Source organism: Lutjanus erythropterus, chromosome 12 (genome assembly GCF_056507025.1).
Source record: "Lutjanus erythropterus isolate fLutEry1 chromosome 12, fLutEry1.hap2, whole genome shotgun sequence".
Classification (NCBI taxonomy): Eukaryota; Metazoa; Chordata; class Actinopteri; order Lutjaniformes; family Lutjanidae; genus Lutjanus; species Lutjanus erythropterus.
In genome coordinates, this window is record NC_139328.1 from 29,371,412 (window position 1) to 29,391,808 (window position 20,397).

A 20,397-nucleotide genomic window follows, 5' to 3' on the forward strand; every position below is an offset into this window, starting at 1 on the left:
CAGATCTTTTGGTTAAGCGGAAGTGTCAGAACCACAGTGTAAATGTATTAGCAACAAGCAAAAACGACTGGTGTACAAAAATGAAATCTGAAGTATATCCCTCCGCTCTCTGTAAATACTTTGCACATTAGCTGTGTGTCCGTGAATTTAATGAGGTCCAAATATTTCTAGGTTCCAACCACTAACTTAAAACTAATTGATAGTTGATGGCTATGACATAAGAATATTCACAAGTCAGTATAAACAGGAATTATCAATGATACGGATTTATGTCCCGTTCCATTTAGTGTAGCAGAGCCTTTCCAGTGAGTCAACATGCACAATATCAGCATCCTGATTCAGTCTGACCTGAATGGAACTGAAATTTAATCAGTATCACTGTGTTGACTATTTCATGTCAAAATGGCTGCTGTGAAAAGGGTCTATATCAGGACCCTGTAATGAAAGAGACTGAACTGACATAGTTCATTTTTATAATTCACTTTTGTTCTTGTTCTTCTAATTAGTGAAAGTGGTAAAGGTTGGGGTAATTTCAACTACTTGATACACATCTGGGCAGTTTAACATATCATTATTTATTAGTTGATTTTACATAATTTATTTTTCATTCTGCAAATTAACAAGAAACTAAAGCTGTCAAACACATACAGTGGGGTTAAAAAATGTACACATATTACCTACAAAATATAGTGTAGACTATCAGAATTATATAGTGTAATAGATTCAGATGTCTGTACTTGTCTGTCACTGACCTGGAAACCATGGAAATCTCAATGATTTTTCAAGTTTGAATAAAAGTTTTGAAATTTGAAAATAGTTTGAATATACTTGAATTTGCTGTTTTGTATTTCTATGTTTGTACAGCAGAGGGCGCCAGATGAACAAACAGGGGTGTGAAATGCAACCTCTTAATCGATCATTGGTAACATTATTGATCAACTAATCAGTTAATTATTAAACCTATTATTTAAAAAAAAAAAACATTACATTTTTTATACTAGATAAAACCAAATGTGTTTTGTCCCCTCCTTAACCAAAGTCTCTAACAGTAATACATAGCTTGTGAAACATATAAACACATAAAGGCCTACATATTAAACACATATAATTATATATCAGATAAAATAGGGAGCATGCTCATTAAAAGATTTTTGATATTAGATTGATTAAATATTACTTGATCAACCAGATTCTTGATGACTGATTAATTGATCATCATTTAATCGTTATCATCCCTAACAAACACCATTTTGCTCACTTGATTACAGAGAGCAGAGAGAATTTCTTTGGAATAAAAATAATTTCTTTTACTGTGCGTAGGGGATAAAAATTAAAATCCCAAAGTGTGGAAATTTATTATCTATATTTTTGCTTTTCTATACTTATTTTCTTTACTAAAATCACTGTTGAGAGCTACTTCCTCGCTGCTAAGGCAGCAGTGATTTAATGACAAATTGCACATGGATCAAAAACGTATAACACATTTATATATCATGCAAACACACAAGACAATGTTGGGGTCACCACATTAGGCTTTATTTGGAATTCATGTTTACAGATTTGTTTCTTTTAGGTTTGTCTGCCAATGTACATGTTATTAACTACAGCATATGTGTGTGCAAGTATGTGTGATTCTTATGTGGCATTTAAGTGCGATTTGCTTCTTCCCTGGATAAGACATGTTTTTATCCTCTCGACAAACTACAGCAATTACAGAATAACATGATGTAAAAAAGTTTCAGAACCAGTCAGATGGCTTTGTCCTTTATTTTCACTTTAGCACCTTTAATGTAAATACTGACTTTATGAAGAGACAGAGAGAGACAGAGAGAGGGAGAGACAGAGAGAGAGAGAGAAAGAAAGCTCTTTTCAGCAACTGAAAATCAGTACAAAATAAAAACAAAATAAAGCCTACGATTTGTTTCATAAACATTCAAGATTCATACACCTCTCCACTGGAATACTTATGAGTGTCTTTGGTTGGAAGTGCTGACCATAGATTTAGGATGAATAGAACAGCCATGTTACAAATTATATTGCATGCCTACGTGTTAGTGTGTGTGTCTATGTGTCAGCGGGTCCTACGTGGATTGTTTTGGCTTTTGTAAATCAATCTTCACCCATGGATATGCAGCCGTCTCAGTGCCTCACATCCAGTAATGATAATGATCAGAGAGGTTGCTCGATGCCTCTGTGTGTGTTTGCGTGTACGCTGAAGGAGCTGGGCCTTCTTTCATTCTGTGGATTCTAATTCTATGGTGTCGAGCGTTACAGTTCCTCACTAGCATATCCAGCGGACAAAGCGCTCAAAGAATGAGGGTTTGTTCAGCATGGTGTAATCTTCCCCTCTAAAGATGGCTGACATGTCCCCTAGCGACACCTTCCGCAGCACTTCTTCGTCTGTGTCTGTTCCCATGGCGATGATCGTGGGAACGCCTTCCGCTCGCCTCATGGCAGACACGCCCTCATCCAGCTGCTCGCTGGCTGTGATGCCGTCAGTGATGAACACAAACGCCAGCTCAGCGTTGCGACGAGCCAGGCGTGATCCCTGATAGAAAAAAAAACATGCAGTGTTACGAAAATAAACTTGCATTGTTGGCAAAAGTTAGTTGAGGGGATTGATACAACTTGCATATCTGTGTGTTGATTTGTAGCTTTAACCAGTTAACTTAGCATAAAGACAGGAAGCAGGACAAAACAAGTAGTAAAACCACAGGCATTAGGGATATTTTTTGAGAACTGAGCTGTCTGTTTTCCCTTGATTCCAATCTTTATGCTAAACCAAACTAATTTCCTCCAGGCTCCAGCACTGTAGTTAAAGGAACAGTCTGACATTCTGGGATATGCACTTATTCACTTTCTTGAAGAGAGTTAGATGAGAGGTTCAACAACAATTATATCTGTACTTTATGGCAACTTATTGTTGGCATCCCAGTAAAAGAAATATGGATCAGGATATCGACATACAAACTTATCACATTATCACCCAATAACTTATATTGTTAAAGCATCATAATTTATATTGTTGTGACGTAATAATTTTCATTGAGACCATATATCGCTATAACATGATAACTTGCATTGTTATAACACAATAAGTTATATAGTTAAAATGCACCTTATAATACCTTATACAGTTATAACATCACATTAGTGAGAGTGTTATAACAAGATAAATAGTATAATGTTTCAATAGGAAACCTTTCTTGTTATAAAAATGTCTTGTTACAACAATAAACTCGTCATGTTATTATATGATACTGATCCATTGTTCCTTTACTGGCATGACAGCAATAAACTTCCATAGTACGATATATATGAAGCTACAGCCCGTAGGCTATCAGCCTAAAAAGTTACCCTGATTTTGTGAACAGGTATCTTGTTTGCTTAGTCTGTATGAAAAACAAAGTGTAAAAATCAAAACCAAAACCAAACCAAACCAAAATGTATAGCTTTTACATAAAAAACAACAACAATGAGATACTTCATAATTTGTGAGCATTAGAGGTGCTGGTAAAATGATTTTGTCACTTTTGGACAAAACCAGGCCAGCTGTTTCCTTGTGTTTTCAGTCTTTAAGCAAAGCTCAGCTAAACATCTGCTAGCTGTAGCCTTATGTTTACCATCTATGAAGGTAGTAAAATGTCCAAAAACGTTGAAGTATTCCTTTACAGGTTACCTGCCTAAAATAAAAAACAAGTGAAGACAAGTGTTTGTTTTTACCCTTGAAGTCACCACATTGTTGACAGCATGGATGATAGCGCTGCCCAGAGCAGAAGAGGAGTCCATGTAGTTCACCACTGCCAGCGAATCAGAGATCACCGTGAGATTGTGTGTGAGCAGGAACTCCACCCTCTGTTCTGTGGGGCTGCCGTACTGCAGCAGAGCGAAGCGGGCATTCCTGCCATCCTGATCGTCGCCGGCCAAGGTGAGGCGGCGAGCCACGTTCTCGATGAACTCTTTGGCCCTGCGGTGGTTGTCCAGTCCCATCCTCTCAGAACCATCCAACAGGAACACCACATCCACTGGCCGCTGAACACAGCTAGCCACAGCAGGCTCTGGAACAGACACATACATGCATTGAGTTTTAAATCAAACAAGGTGTTCAGCGGGCTACAGCTGGATTACAGATGTGCAGAGGTGAAAGCCAGCGAAAGATACACTATACCATGGTGTGCTTCCATACATGCTAGCTGCAGTCCATCTAAACCGCCTCAGATTAAGAGTGGCCTCATCAAGAAAGCACTTCTTTTTAGTTTGCTTGACAATTTTATTCACTTGAGACAACATTATAAAAACATACATTCATACAAAACAACATAGTTCACATCAGCAAGTTGCAGTCACAGAGCTAACATGATACCATCTGGTTAAAGCCGCTCTGCAGTCATTTTCCTCTAGTCATCCTACTTTACAAGCCAAGCCACATGCAAAAAAATCATGCACCAATCACGGGCACAACATACAATAGTTCCTTCATGGTCAGTGCCAAGTCAATAAACCAAACATCCACATACACCAACGTTTGACTCATATACAGTATACTGTGGCATGTATAAAACCAGATATTTTCCACATGTCATTGCCTTTTCACCAACATGAGTAATTCACAAAGCACAATAACGGCCGTAACCATGGATATGTGCAAAACAGCAAAAGAAATGTCATCAGAGTGATTCAGCAAACTTGTGATTCACAGTGGAAATGAGGATTCATCAAAGAGCCACTGTACACTATACAGGAGCAACATGAATGGCTCTACAGCACAATGTGCAACCAACATCCGCTTTCCATGTGAATGGAAAACGTTCCTCCATTAAGGTGGAAGAATTGATATGTATCATATATTTTTCTGAGAAACAGCTTCATGTACGTTAATTCAGAAATATTCCATGAAGAGGAGGGTTGGGCATTGAGAACTGATTGCAAATAAGAATCAGTTCTAAAGGAGTTACTACGAAATTTTAATTTTAATTCTGCTTATCAATTCCTGCACAATTTTCACATGTGCTAGTTTCAAATTAAACCATGTACTACAAACACCTACTGTATATTGACCTATCTATACGCCTGTGCCTATAAAGTTAGCATGATAGCATTAGCTTTGATAGAATGATAGCATTATTCTCAGTTAACCTACTCAGCTGCTGCTAGCTGCTTGACTAGCTGATGAATAGTAGTGTGAGTCTTTTAACAATCACCTGATTTTCGCAAGTGCTATGTATAAAATGCTTTATAAGGACAGGATTGTCTCTATTGTTACAGTTAGGTAGCCTCAGTGAATTCCAAAATAATCAAGAAACAAGCAGAAAGACCACAATTGTTATAGTCATGTTTACATTAGCTTCACTCTGTGTTTCTGCTAGTTAGCTTTAAGCAGAACTCTAATCAAGAATCATTTAGAACCGAAATTGATAAGCAGAATCGGATTCAGATTTGGAATCAGAATCACTCAAAACAAAACAATACCCAAAACTAATGAGGAGAGGGAGCGTCATGAATCTACATTTTGAGTTTTGGCCCATCATATACATTAACTGTACATGACGCTGCTCTGAAATGTTAGCATAGGACCAGCTTCATATCATGCGATTCTTTTGCATCAGCCCAGGTATATATTGCACCCGTCCAGTTAAAAAATGCCCACAGTTTTAACAAAATCTATTCTATGTCCAGCAGTATAAGCTTAATAGTTATTGGCGTCCATAATGGCGAGGTAGCATAGTTAGCATATTAGCGTTAGCACAGTCCTAAGGCTTTCTCTGGATCTCCCATAATGTCGCCGTAGACATATTTGAAGGAGTCGATGAACAGCTTGGTCCACTGCTGCCTGTCCTCTCCCTGGGTGAGTTTGGCTCTCTGGGCTGTGTACGCCATGGTTGCAACGCCAACCCCATACTGCTGCTTGCTCAGGCTGCTCAGCAGGTTGGCCACCTCGTTCAAAGAGGTGGGGACCAATGAGGGGCTGCCTTCCTCGGCCAGTGGCTTCCAGGGGGGAGCGTTGGTGACACCCCCTTCTGAAACAAGTGGGCGGAATAACATTGTGGGCGGGGTCCCACAGACACGACGCATCAACACAGCCAACAAAGATACCGGAGGTACAACGAGTTGCACTAAATTGCAAGACTGGTCTTGCGCGTTGCTTTTACAGAACTACAAATTAATTGCTTCATTAATTACAAAGGAGGTGAAATGATACAACTGCGTGAAAAAAACACACCTTACTATAAGCCGCAACACGTCTAATCTTTAAGATAACTTAAAGGCGTCAGTATGCTTCAAATGAACTAGTTGGTACCAAGTGTTGTATAAACATGTCTAAAGTGTTTATAACTGTTCTGCTGAATGGTCGCACTCGAGGGCAGGGCAAAAAACACGTTAAGTAGTGGCTGGACCTACCAGGTCCGAAAAGTGAAGCCAGTGTGGAAGTCTCTTAAACATGCGTACTGTGTAATGGTCAGCAGGGGGTCAATCTGCTGGTTTTACAAAGAAGTTCTACTTTTCACCGGATTTATTACCTCAGTTAACAGTTTCCTAATGGGTTTATGGCCTCAGTCACAAGTTTCAAGTCTTCTTCAATACAGCATGATGTTCATTTAGTAAATTATGATCCCATCTAGGGTACGATAGACAATAAAGCAGGGCATTTTTTAAGACTGGCTACCTTGCAATTGTCAGGTCATTCTCAGTGACTCCATCCAATGCAACACACAGGGCTCATGAAACTCAGATCAAACTGTCACACTAGACAGTGCTGATCAAATATGGATCAAGGTTATGTTACTGCATTGCCTATTTCTCACCTACGACATTTTTAGAAACATGTTTGAGCATACTATCTAACGGTTATATGAGAAAGGTTGCAACCAGGGAGCTCCTGAAACAACCTGTAAGTCATGTACTGCCCAAGTCACAGTACGTGACCAACCAGCTCCACGCTCTCATTGGTACTGTGCATGCTCTGATTGCAAAAAGATGGCAACCTCCTGATTCTGATTCTGACAACACAAACCAGTGGGTGACATCATAGTTGGTTCACACTTGGGCAAAAAGCATGCTGCCACAGGGTGTTTTTAATTGGAGAATGGGGGATAATTGTGCACACTTTGGACAGTCAAGGCATTCATCGTGTTGCACTCATGAAAAGTTGTTTTGGAAAGATATAAAAATTAACAAAAATCTCCCTTAAATCTGACGCCGTTTGACAATCCGACAAATGCTTCCTTTGGAGCACAGTGACGCCTTAATAATTCTGCTTACCTGGGCCTTAACACTAAGACAGCAAGTAAAATCTAAGAAGAGAACACTGAGTGATTTATAATATTTTAAAATCTTACCTGATTTACAAGGGAGATCAGGACATACGACGATAGGATCTAAAGCAAAGACAAAAGATAAGACATCAAAAAATGACTTCTTGTTGTCCACTACATGAGCAACACATAATGTGTGTTTCTGTGATGAGCGTACCTGGACAGAGCACAGTTTCAATCTTGTCAATGAACTCCTCGGCCACCAGGTCTGCGAAGCGCCTCATGCCGAGCACCCTGCCATCCCTCTGGCAAGCGATGCTCTTCAGACTCTCGTTCTCCTCAATCTGGTCGAACATGTCTCCAATACCAATGGCACTCACATCGACACTGGGATCACTGCTCACATGCATCAGCACACACAAATACAAGCAGTGAGATAAAACCTTATTCTTCTCCACAAATGCAAACTCTAAATTTCATAATACAGCCGCAGTGTCTGGAACCTGCAGAGGTAGGTGAGCAGTGAGTCGTCATCTCTGGGGTCGAAGCGTCCGTCAGTGATGACAACTACAGTGACGTTGGCTTTGGCTCTGCGGCTATCCCTGATCAGGTTGTCATAGGCATATTTCAGAGCAGATGGAGTCCATGTTCCTCCAGCGATCCACTCCAATCTCTTCACTGCCTCCTGTATAGCGAAGACGTCAGCATGTGAGAGATGTGTATGTACAATGCAGTGGTTTGTGATGTGTACTTAGTGCAGACATCTGGGCTAATTCTGTGAACAATCAGGATAAACCTGGGGTTATTCTGTATTTTTCTTATTGTCAACAATTCCAATGAAAAGTCCAAAACCAACAGCGTCTAAATAAAAACAGGTGACAAGTATATATGGTTTCAATTTCCAAAAAGCTCCAATGTCCTCAAACTGCTTGGCACTGTAGTTTTGTAGCAAATTTTACTCAAACAACAGTCAATAGTACATTCGCTAGAGACTATTTTCAGCTGCACATTAATACACATTTGTTGCTCTATTTAACAGACGTAGGACAAAGTCATTGTTTTGCCAGTCACAAGTAAGTCTCAAAGCTTTGCACCCAAAGTCTAGACAGGCAAGAGAGTCCTAAACTTTGAATTTTAAGTCATAAACAAGTAATAATGCACTCTTCACCACATGTAATGTCATATGAACAAGAGAGCCTTGATTTTCCGCTCTTTGTGTAAATTAAAATGTTGAGAGTTTGACGTTGTTGTGTCTTCCTCTGTAAATTTTTGTTGACCACCTCATAGTTTTTGTACACGAACAAAATGGTCTTTGGTCTAATTTAATGTTAGTTTCACTCTCCTGCAACTTGATTGGATGCAGCTGTATTGACGAGCATCTGGGGAATTGCTGACTTGCTGAGAGGGACCTGGCTGCAGACAACATGGTGGACCTCTGCAAGAAGGCACCTCCATAGTTGACAGGAAATCACATAACCTCAGTGGTGGAAGTTGATCTTCTTCGTTTTGCTTTTGCGTGAGCATAGTAGTTGCCTCAATGCTCTGATGTACAGTCAGGCGAAAGAGGCTTTCACATTTGTCATGGGTTCATTGCGAGGTAGGGTGCAGAGAGGCAAACACACAGCACCTGTCTGCCGGCATACAAATTGCTAAGCTTATGCCTATGCCTAAAAAATATGTTCAGGTCCTACAGCCTGAAATATACTTATATACTTTTTATTGGTGTATTCTCCATACATTTTTATTTTATTAGTATTTATTATTATGCTTTTATTAATTTAGTTATTATTCACATATTCTATTTTATATTATTTTTATTTTGTTTTTAAATTTTATTGGTGTACTCTCCATTATTCACTGACTGCTATGTGTTCCTTGCTGATGTTCTGAAGTGCAAACTTGGTTAATGTTTTAAATGACAGTCATCTTTGTAGGTTTAAATCGCTGGATACAGTTTGACATAAAAGATGTCTGCTTATTTTAACATAATTGCTGGGTTCATTTAGATTTTGACAACAGAAGACGAAATAAGAGTACTCTCAGAGTTCTAAAGTCATCAAATTTGTGAGTTGAGTCCAAGTCATGTGGTTTGAGTCATAATGCACACACGTGATCAAACAAAACATCAGCCTTGATTAATTAAGAAACATCTGGACAAAAGATCAGTCTGTGCTACACTCTAAAAATATACTTTAAAGCTGTATGCATATGTGTTTGTGTCTGTTTGAGACCTTGAAAGCAGACAGTGAATCAATCTTGGGGTCGTCGAGCCGGATGGCCTGGAAGGTTCCACTGTGACTGTACTGAACAACTCCCACTCTAGTGCCTGGGAACACAAACAACTGTGTTTACAACAAGCTGGCCATCTTGTTGTTTTTGACATTGAACAGACTGAGTGGCCCTTTCTAAGTCCCACCCTTTTTTGCTCTGTGCTCCAGTAACAGTTGAGCAAGCTTGGCACCCACCAGAACCTGTGCAACTTTCTTCTTTTTTGTTTCCTGTACTTAGATAGATATGCTATGTGATAATTGGGTTAAGATGTTGCTGGGGGCTCTTAAGTTAGCTAATGTTAGCAAAGCACCAGCTAACTAGCCACGTAATGATTGATGTAGATAAGTTAGTTGGTTAGCTTGCGTTTTTCTAATTTAAAGTCTTTTAACCATCTGCGAAATTTGATATTCTTTTCAACATAGACAAGCCTAGCACATAGCATATATAAGAACAGGCAACAGGAAAGGAGAAAAGGAGAAAGTTCACCAAAGTTCTACTGGGTACCAGGCTTGTTCAGCTTTTAATGAGGCAGAGAATGAAAGGGCAAGACTTAAGGATGGTTCAATTCTGAAGTCATTTAAGAGATTAGGGAATATGAGAAAGAACAAACACATGTCCACCTGAATCTGACTGGGGGTCTTTGGCAAGGGATCCCAGTCTGTTGATGGTGTTGATGACAAAATTCTTCTCCAACGTGAAGTTAGTCAGACCCACTGACTCTGAGCTGTCGATCACAAACACAATGTCCAATGCTCCACAGATTTTCTCACAGTCTGCAGACGAAAACACAAACTGTGAGAATCTGACAGCAGGTCAGAGCGTGTTCAGATCATAAATGGTGCCCCAGTGGGAACTACACTCACCACAGCAGCCACATGTTTCCCTGATGTAATTCATGACATCACATTCCTGCAGGAAGAAACATTACATAATTACATCTATCATATCCTTTGTTCCGTATGATAAATGAGTGGTCGGATGAAATGTTCTTACAGTGAGGCCGGGATCTCCCTCAGGGCCAGGATCTCCCTGTAGGAAAAAAAAAGAACAAATAAAGTCACATCCGCGTCTCAGCTTTTGTCCAGCTGGGGACTGCTAGCACATAATGCTAATTTTCTACATGCACAATGTAATGTGCCTCATATCCGTTTTACAAACTACATGTCTGTTTACTTCCTGTCCACTACATTTAAGTTATGTGATGTTAAGTTATGTCACATCAAGCAATGTCAACATTAGCTGGACACACAATTTAAACCCCCTATCCAGCAACAAGATCAGCAAGATTGTGCACGTCAGTCACATTCATTTTTGGCAGCTCTTCCAAGCACCAAAGAAGAGCCATAGATACCTATGATAGCTAAGCTGTGAAAATCAGGGTAACATTGGCACAACATTGAGTGGCTAGCTAATGTCACAATCAGTAAGAAACTGAGATGATTATCAAAATTATTATAAACACAACACAAAAAAATTAAACACTACAAATTAAATAACTAACTTAAAAACACTGTATAGTCATTACTTAAGTTGGAGGCATAACATTACAATAGAGTTGACAGGATCAAAGTAAAGACACGTGCAGCTTCATTGTGCTAGTAGAAAATTGGTAACAAGTGAACCTATCAGCCTAGGTTGGGGTTTTCCTAGCTGGAGACAACTGAATGTTTGATCTGCACCATGCCAGTGACTAGGAAAACACCTGTTTGTGGATTTTCCTGATTTAGTTCTTGTATACTTACATCTCGTCCAGCGTCTCCTCTTGGCCCTCTTAAACCAGGTTCACCTTGAGGTCCTGGCTCACCCTGTTGTAAGCAGAAATTGTGTAACTGCACTGCACAGACATCTTTTGCTCAATTGACAGCATACATCCAACAACGAGGAGTTACTCACTGACTCTCCTGGTGTTCCCTTTTCTCCGGGCTCACCCTTTTGACCACAGTCTCCTCTGCTGCCACGAGGTCCACGATTGCCTTTCTCTCCTCTGTCACCCTGCACAACAGAGAGGGAAAGTTTTTTTTCAGTCAAGCGAGTCACTCCAGCTTGCAAATGTAAGGAGATGGTGTGCATGTGTGTGTTACCGATGGTCCTCTTGACCCAGGATAGCTAAAGCCAGGTCTTCCAGGGTCTCCCTGAATAAGACACAAAAGACTGTCAAGACAACTAAAAACAGACTAAGGCAGATGCTAGCACATAGACAATGATATGTACCTTTGGTCCAGCCTGTCCAGATTCTCCTCTTGGTCCAGCATCACCAGGGTCACCCCTGGTACCCTAAAATACAAACAGTGTTAATGTAAGTTACATGAGGTAATGTACCTTTGAGACACTTTTCATATAATGCCAAAATAAGACCTTTTACATACATTTCTCCCAGACTCTCCAGCCTGTCCTGGTTGTCCCCTGGGGCCTGGCAGACCGTTGTCTCCCTGTTCAGAGGAGAGAAAGTTGACAACAGGTACAACAAAAGGGTTTAGATTAAAGAGTTCAAGAGTGTATGGTGTCTACATGAACATAATAGAGATTATAAAGAGAATACAGCTCTTCTCACCTTTGATCCTTTGATTCCTGATTCACCTGGAAGTCCTCTCGTGCCCTCTGGTCCCATCTCACCCTAAAACATAAAATCAGCACTGAGCATCCTAGTGGTGGAACAATGTAGTGGAAAAAAATTTTAACTAAGATTGATTCTCATACCTTGTCTCCTTTAACTCCATCTGGCCCTTGATTGCCCTTTGACCCATAGTCTCCTCTTCTCCCCTAGAACACAAAAACAATTAGAAACCAACATCCAGCAAATCTCGGTAAAACACAAAGGGGAACATTAGATTTAAGGGTGAATCTTACCGGCTCTCCTCTGGGTCCTGGAAGTCCAGGGGTTCCCTAAGAAAAACAACACACAGGTGAGCTACATGACACATGAACAAGTGTGTGTTTGACCGTATTTCTGTTGTGTCTAGAAGGGAATCCTAGATTTGCGAAACTCTTACAAGATCTATAAGCATTGCTTCTCCATTCATTCACATTGTACAAACTATGTTTTATAACATGACAATGTGGTGGTTCAGATCAGGGTAGGTTTAGGACAGGAAACACTTGGTCAGGGTGAGGGAAAGATCATGGTTTATATTAAAATGATCACTCTTGCAAGATCTTTCATGGGTCTTGGTTTCTTTCTAGACACGGCCATGTATTTATACTGTGATGATGAGTCTTACTCCGCTTCCTTTCTGTCCAGGGAGGCCAGGTGATCCAGGACTTCCCCTCTCTCCCTGTGGAAGAAGCAGCAGAGCTTAGTTTTCTTTCACAACCTCAGACCTAATATCTGCCCAGGCAAACAGCACCCATCCCTGTCCTTGTGTTTCATTTTACCTTTGGTCCAGCTTCTCCAGATGGGCCAGTAGGACCAGGTCTTCCAGGGCGACCAGAATCACCCTAAAAGCAGAACACAAGCACACACACAAAGACAATCAGGCAGAGTTAACCACAGATTGAATGGCTGATGGACTATGTTTTAAGCAAAGACAAGACCATATACCTTTTCTCCATCTATTCCAGGGAGACCACGTTCACCTACATCACCGGGGTGACCATCAGGACCCTACAAAGCATCAACCACATATCATAAATAGGCCATAACACATCACAGCATGGATGTACTAATAATTTTAAATTGTGTTGAAGGTCATACTCTGTCGCCTGGGTCTCCTTTGCAGCCAGGAGCGCCAATCCGTCCAATTTTACCCTGGAAGGAAGAGGACAATGGAAAAAATTGCATTACAGTAGAATCTTAGAAGCTTAGAGAAACATTATATTTGGTTCTACATGAAGTTATTATAATTAAGGTACAAGAAACAGGGCCATGCCACTCTCTGTCACAAACTCAATTGCCTGCTTCCTGGTTGTTCAACTGCCTGTGCCTCTAATCCAGTCACCTGTGCATATCTACGTCTAACCCCTCTTTCCCGTTTGTCTCATTTCTCATTACCCTTCTCCTTGAAACCCTGTTCTTCACCTCCATCCATTCTTAATGGGCAGCATGTTGGCCCCACAGCTGTCCTCAGGTTCCACTGGTGAGGAGTTGGCACGTTCTCCCTGTGTTCGAAAAGGTCTCCTCCAGGTTAGCCAGTTTCCTCGCACCATCAGAGGCGTGCAGGTTAGGGTTAATTCTCCCATCTAAGTAATTCTTATTTCCTTCTTCTATTACAGGAATCACAGGAGGATGATGAAGCACCAAAGCTTATCGAATCATGCCCCCACCCTGAGTCTTAACCTTGAGGTTCCTAGCCACTCCAGCCAAACCATGAACAGAGCCAGCTCCAATTCATTCCCTACACAATCAACCTGCTACGTCCCTCATCCCATCCTTCCCATATCCTGTCGCCAGTCTGAATAAACTACCTTTTTAAAGTGTGGTCTTTGTTAGTCAAGATACATTTTGTTCCCTAACTAACAAAACCTGGTTCTCAAAATTCAGAACGTACCTTCTGTCCATCTGTTCCATTGCGTCCTGGGAGGCCGGCCACACCCTAAAAACAAAGCAAAGACATGATAACATGAGAAACACTGATCACTTTATAAAATAATATTTAACAAATATGGTTAAGTAATAGATCCTAAATAGAAAGCAAGTCCTACCTTTTTCCCCTGACCTCCTAGCTCTCCCTGTGGGAAGACAGAAGATCAACAGAAATGTTATGTACAATCATTATTATCATTCATCTACAAACCTTGTAATTTATTCAAAATTTTAACATTTTAAACTAAAGTCTCACCTTCTCGCCCTTAAGACCTGGTTCTCCCTACAGAGAGGAAAAAGGCAGACAAAAAAAAACAATTAAGAACAATATAAATACAACCAATATCCACATTTGTCATACTATAGAGAACAATGACTGATGAGTAGGTGAATGCTCAGTGTCTTACTTTGATACCAGGCTGACCGATGGGACCCTCAATACCGGGGTCTCCTGGACGACCTCTTTCTCCTTTAATACCTGGATCACCATTGTCTCCTTTAGCTCCCTGTAGTCGGTATACAAGTTACAGTATAAGAAGAAAATATCTGTGAGGATGAAAGTGATCAGTGTGCAAATTCTACAAGTGTATTTGAGAGAAGCTCACTTTTTGTCCTCTGTGGCCTTTTGGACCGGGAGGCCCTGGTGTCTGCAGACAGCTCACGCTGTAACACTGTGGTATAGAGGAAATGAAGACAGACAGTCAGTGTTGAAACAGTCTGAAACATAAATCTTTAAGGTATCTCTGATCATGAGTTCTGTGTGTATACTTACATCCACATATGCTAAATGTTTCTGTGAAGACAAAAGAAACAAGGTGTGAGTAGGGGCATTAATCATGTTTTGTGTTTTACTTTGTGTCTCTGTGGTTGTGTCTGTGGGTTACCATTGTTTTGATGATGCGGTCAATGGTTTGGTCGTGTATGACAGCTCTGCCACTGCTCAGATCCACAGCCATGAAGTCCCGCCTGTAGACTGTCGCTGGAGAGTTGGCAATCTCTCTCAGCCCAGTCTCTTCAATGTTCTTTGATCCCGCCACAACAAACAACCGGATGCCCTCGTCACGAGCCTTCTCTGCTGCCACTTTGATGCCCCCACATGGGTTTCCAGTCACGTGGCCATCGGTGATGACCACAGCAAATCGGAGGGCGTTGGGGTATGAGGGCGAGCGCAGCATTTCCTGGGTCATGTTGGTGAGGGCACAATCGATGTAGGTGCCCTTACCCAGATAGCGGATTCCGTTGAGACCCTGGAAACAGTGACATTACCAATTACCGATTACCAATCAGTAAAAGCAGCCAGCTGCCCAGGGAACCAAGACCCTGGGGGTAACAATTCCCTGAAGGTATCATGTGATCAGGGAGCCGTAGAGCTCACATATTTAGCGAGAAACAAAAATGCCTTGTTTTACAGAGGTTATGTGCTTCTTGACTAGGACCAGCTGCCAGCTGACCAGAGGAGACTCCAGGAAGTTACTGCTACCAGTCAAGGAATAGTTTGACACATACCACACTTTTTGTTTCATTTTTATACATTTTTATACACTTTTATACACATTTTTTTAAGTATTAGGCAAATTAGATATAACATGTTGGCTAGATACCCAATCCAGCTGCTTCTCCTGTCAACAGTCTTTGTGCTAAACTAAGCTAACTGGCCACAGACTGTGGCCTCATTTAAAGCAACTATTTGTGACTAACCTACCTTACAATAACAGCTCCAATATCATTTTTTGGTACCTTTACTTGTAATAGGGTGAATGGTGCCTCTGTCATTCTTACTTCATTGTCACTCCATGTAACTTTAGTGGATGATTTGTGTCCATAACGTTGTATAACACTGAGTCACACCACTGTCACTGACTGTAACGAAACGTGATCATATTTTATAGAGAAAATATTTTCTGGCTCTCCCTCTGATGTCCTCTGGATGCTCTGCCTCAACTGATTTACTGAGTTTCCTGATGGACAGGGAAGTTAACTGCTGATGCTTTTAGCTCGTTAGCTCAGTTAGCCATATTGCCTGGACTTAAAGCTCTGACCAGTGAGTGAGTGTTAGCATTAACACCACTAACACAGGAGCTTTCGACTGCTAAGAGTAGGTGTAAGGAGGAGTATGGTTTTCAGGCCTGGGGCGGCCAGGAATGCTGACAGAGAGTGGCACCAGTGTCATGCCAGAACTGGAGCTTGGGGAGCAGGTAATGTAACTGGGTTAATGGTGTGTTTTGCATGAGAAGATTACGTACAAAGTTAATATAAAGATGTGAATAAACACAAAATGCACGTCAATTGCAACACCTGGCACAATGCTAATATATGGAATTTGTGAGAATATTAAAAAAAAAAAAATTGGCTAGAGCCACTGCAACCGTGGCATGGATGACTGGGGAGACATACAGAGCAAAACATAGCTGAATGAGTATGATTTATGTAGGGAAGTAAACAAAAAAGATTTTGCTGATGTTATCATGCTTATTTCAGTTTGACAGTGCAGAAGAGAAATTGGGGGAGACATACAACAACGGTCCTGATCGGGTACAATGCAGTAGCATAATACACATCTTAAATCGTGGGGCCACGAGGACGGGTGCCACTTGTCACTCACATTAATGAAATCCGTCTTGGATCCAACGCGACTGAACACCTCCTGTATCTGGGAGAAGTGCAGTCCACCGATGTTCCAGGTGATCTTCACAGAACCTCGGATTTCCTCATCTTGCAAACGCTGGACAAACCGTCTTGTGAAGTCCTACGACAGCAAGACATTTAAAGTTATTTATGGCCGACTGTCATTTAGGAATAACAACATTATAAAATGGGGCTATTTTTGTTGAAGTTAGCAGATAAATGAGGAACCTTGATGCTCTCCACCAGCGATCCAGGAGGTGACTCCTGCAGGGCGATGGTCTCAGATGTGTCTATGGTGAAGTACACGTCTATGGGACATTCATTCTTCTCTGGAGGGAACATAAAAAAAGACATATGAGAACTCAGTGCAAAATTGCACTGCATTTAAACCAACAATATGGAATGTTCCATGTTATATCTCTAAAACTGTGTAAACATGTGAACATGATATATCAATGTGTCTGTGAAGCAACAACGCTTCAGTTTCATGGCACTCACTGGTGCACTCTGTTGTCTGGCCATGAGTCAGGGCTCCAAAAAGAAGACAGAGCGCGATGACCTCTAACCCCAGCATCTTCCTCTTCTCCTGTCTGACACATGGAAACACAAGACACACAACTGTGACAGCAATCTGTTTATTTCTTACTTTACAGTATCTCTCAAAATCTTTTAAGTAGAAATAGAACTCATGGAAAATGTAAAAGACATAAAATACAGGAAAAACACTGAACCTAGAAAGACATTTGTAACTATTTAAAATCAAGATGCTAAGGTTTTAAAATAATTGATGACTTTTTTTCATCATCCATTGATCTGTTGATCATTTTCTTGATAATTAAAAAGGGTGACAGATGTTGATCAGTGTTTCCCAAAGCCCAAGATGTCAATCAAATATCCATAACCTGAAGATATTCTGTTTGCATTTATCAAGGACAAAAGAAAACGGAAAATATTCTCATTTGAGCAGGAATGGTAGTAACTAATTACAAATACACAAATCAGTGTAATTAAGTAGATTTTTGGGGTACTTGAGTAGATTTCCAAGACTGTACTTTAACTTAAGTATATTTCTAACACCAGTAATTTTTAACTGAGTAATATTTTAGCAGAGTAGCAGTACAGATTTTCGGTATTCGTACCACTGCATTTGATGAACTAAAATCAGAGAATTTGGATATTATTTCTTTTAAAAATGACTGGCAGTGATTATAGCCACTTGTTGCAGCTCTAAAAATAACCAGCAGTCTACAGTAACAGCCTTTCACTGTGGTGTAGTCTAATAATTTTGAGTTTTCTTATCATCCCACTGTATGATTGTTGTTGTGTATTACTTGCTTGCCAAAGACGTAATTTGCAAAATAGTTAAAACTGATTTCTTCATCTGTATTCTGCAGCTGGCATCAGTGTAAAGGAACTCTATGAGGGACAGTCTACTGACTTCTGCTGAGGGAACAAAATGGCTGCCACAGAGTTATATAATAGGTTTGAAAGCGTGACCTGATTCGAACATGGCTTCTTCTTTCTCATGTTTATTGGTGGAAATGGAAACAACAGAGACTAAAAGTGACTGATATTTGCCTTGTTTAAAAACCTGGATACAGGCCTTGACGTGTGGCCAAACTACAGCCATAGCCAATAGAAGTTAAGTCAGATCCACTCAGTCTGTCTGAGCTTTCAAATGACTCCCTGTTTGATCTAATGAAACGTGGAAGTCCAAACAGGGACTAATTATCTTATCTAAACAGAGGGGAGAAAAAAACAAAAAAACAGACATCACTTTGGGTGATCACAAAGAACCACACACTCTGGGTGTGTTTGGCAGCAGAGTTCAGGCTGCTGATTGAGAGGAGCAAGGCTCACATTTAAACAAGATGTCACGAGGCCTCAGTTTGCTGCCCTCCAGAGGCCTTTCCTTCCCTCACAGTGAGCCTGGCTTCACTGGCTGTCATGTCTGGATGGAAACATTAGGGGGCGGCGGCACACTGACTCTTGTTTGTAATTTTGTTAAAGACAAACTTATTTAAAAATATGCAGCATGAAAAGTTTGACAGGACAGGTAACTATCAGATCTGCCCCAAGTAACTCAATCTCAGGTGTACATATTTGAAAATAAAAAATTGCTACAAACCAACCAGCTGACACACACCTGATATGAGGCCCTCGGGGCCCTTGTTGTCCACTTTACTCGGTTAATATTTCAGCTCTGCTGGCTGTGTGGGATGGTATCTGCCCTCATATCCAGTAAACCAGTGGCGGACTCTGGTTGTCTGATGGGCAGGGGCACAAAAACTAAAAAGGGCACCGGCTGTATGCAGTGAGGCACCAGCATGCTAAAAGTCATGATGTATCGATGGGGAAACAGGTCCAGTCCTTGGTTTAGATTAAAACTGTACAACATAGAGTACACCTCTGTAATACTTTCTAAAAACGCACAGAAAATTCTTCATTATTCAGCAATTTAGAAGCACGTAAAGGCCAAATAATTTTCTAGTATGTAGGGTCATCTGTATGGCACTGCATTACATTTTCCCCACTAAAGTAGCATCATAGAGGGCATCTGATCACATTTTACTCACTGGAAGTACATCCAAGAAGGTACTTTATCATACATAATCTACCACAGGGACATCCAAGAGGGCCCCTCTGCTGGATGTTTTCAAACATGGGGGTGCCTGGGGTCACACACAGTCCATTTGCGCAGTAAACACTCTGTCTTGACACTGGTTGCAACATAAAGCCTACAGGTACTCTGGTGACCACCCGTCACTCTACATCAATTTCTAACATCTCAAACCAGCAAGTTTTCAACATCAGTCCACTCTTGTCCACTTCAGCATACTGTATTTTCACACCATAAGCATTTGCATCCTCAAGAGTGAAAAACAAGAGAAAACACATTACATTTATATAATTAAATGTCAGCAACTTGCTCTAAAATTTGCCTTTTTTCAACATAATCATCAAAACAAATGCAATCTAACTTGAAGTAAAGTCATCTCACACCTACTGGCAGCTTTTTGAAACCCACTTATACTAAGAGAAACAATATTTTAAAACACATCATCTTAAGGCCCTCTTAACTCCAAGCAACAGACTGGCAGCCACACGCTTTGCTGTGGCTCCCTCTAGCGGACAGACAGCTGTGACCTGCGGAGGAGTCGCTCCTGCAGATGTCCCCACTCTCCCTCTGTCCAGGACAGAGGAGTGATTGGGAGTCCGCGTAGCTTTACATCACTGCACAGGTGAACAACGCGCAAAAGATATACAGAGATTGACAAAGTCCATGCTCAATTTTTTCTTGAATAAAGTTTGTGGATTTTGCGAATTAAAAGTGTGACAGCCAAATGCACTTTGGTTTTGCTGAGAAAACACGCTCCTTTTCGTTGATGAGAGTAAGTTTTATAGATAAGAAATGCAAAGAGACAGACAACGGCTGAGAGAGGAAAAGGCACACGGGTAAAGAGAGAGACTGAGGGAAACGGAGATTGATATACTGTTGTGCGTAAAAGTGCTGCTTACCCGAACTCTTTCCAACAACTTCAAAACTTTGTGCGCAGCTGATCTTCCGTAGATTATCTCCTCATCTCAGCAGGAGGGACAGCCGAGAAAGAAATGGGGGATGTGAGAGAAAGAAATTGGGAAATATAGCCCTGGATGCGCGTTTACTTCCCGCAGAAGAGCTGTCCGTTCGCTCTCCTGTCCCGATCCAGCCTCAGCGACCAGCTCTGA

At 40.9% G+C, this 20,397-nt stretch overlaps 1 protein-coding gene across 1 annotated transcript; it reads right to left on the bottom strand.

Annotated features, from left to right (window-relative positions):
• Nucleotides 1-1,748: 1,748 nt before the first annotated feature.
• col6a2 (collagen, type VI, alpha 2) lies at nt 1,749-20,397 on the bottom strand. The gene is made up of 32 exons (XM_084731794.1): nt 20,188-20,397; nt 17,167-17,258; nt 16,897-16,997; nt 16,646-16,789; nt 14,928-15,290; nt 14,816-14,836; nt 14,649-14,714; nt 14,451-14,549; nt 14,300-14,326; nt 14,163-14,189; nt 14,009-14,053; nt 13,216-13,269; nt 13,063-13,125; nt 12,897-12,959; nt 12,743-12,796; nt 12,372-12,407; nt 12,222-12,284; nt 12,076-12,138; nt 11,891-11,953; nt 11,736-11,798; nt 11,606-11,656; nt 11,418-11,516; nt 11,267-11,329; nt 10,518-10,553; nt 10,388-10,433; nt 10,145-10,297; nt 9,485-9,579; nt 7,757-7,938; nt 7,471-7,649; nt 7,338-7,376; nt 3,724-4,058; nt 1,749-2,548 (listed from the first exon to the last, which is right to left on the bottom strand). Exons 2-32 carry the CDS (start codon nt 17,240-17,242, stop codon nt 2,282-2,284), a joined length of 3,036 nt encoding a protein of 1,011 aa, XP_084587920.1. The 5' UTR covers nt 17,243-17,258; nt 20,188-20,397; the 3' UTR covers nt 1,749-2,281.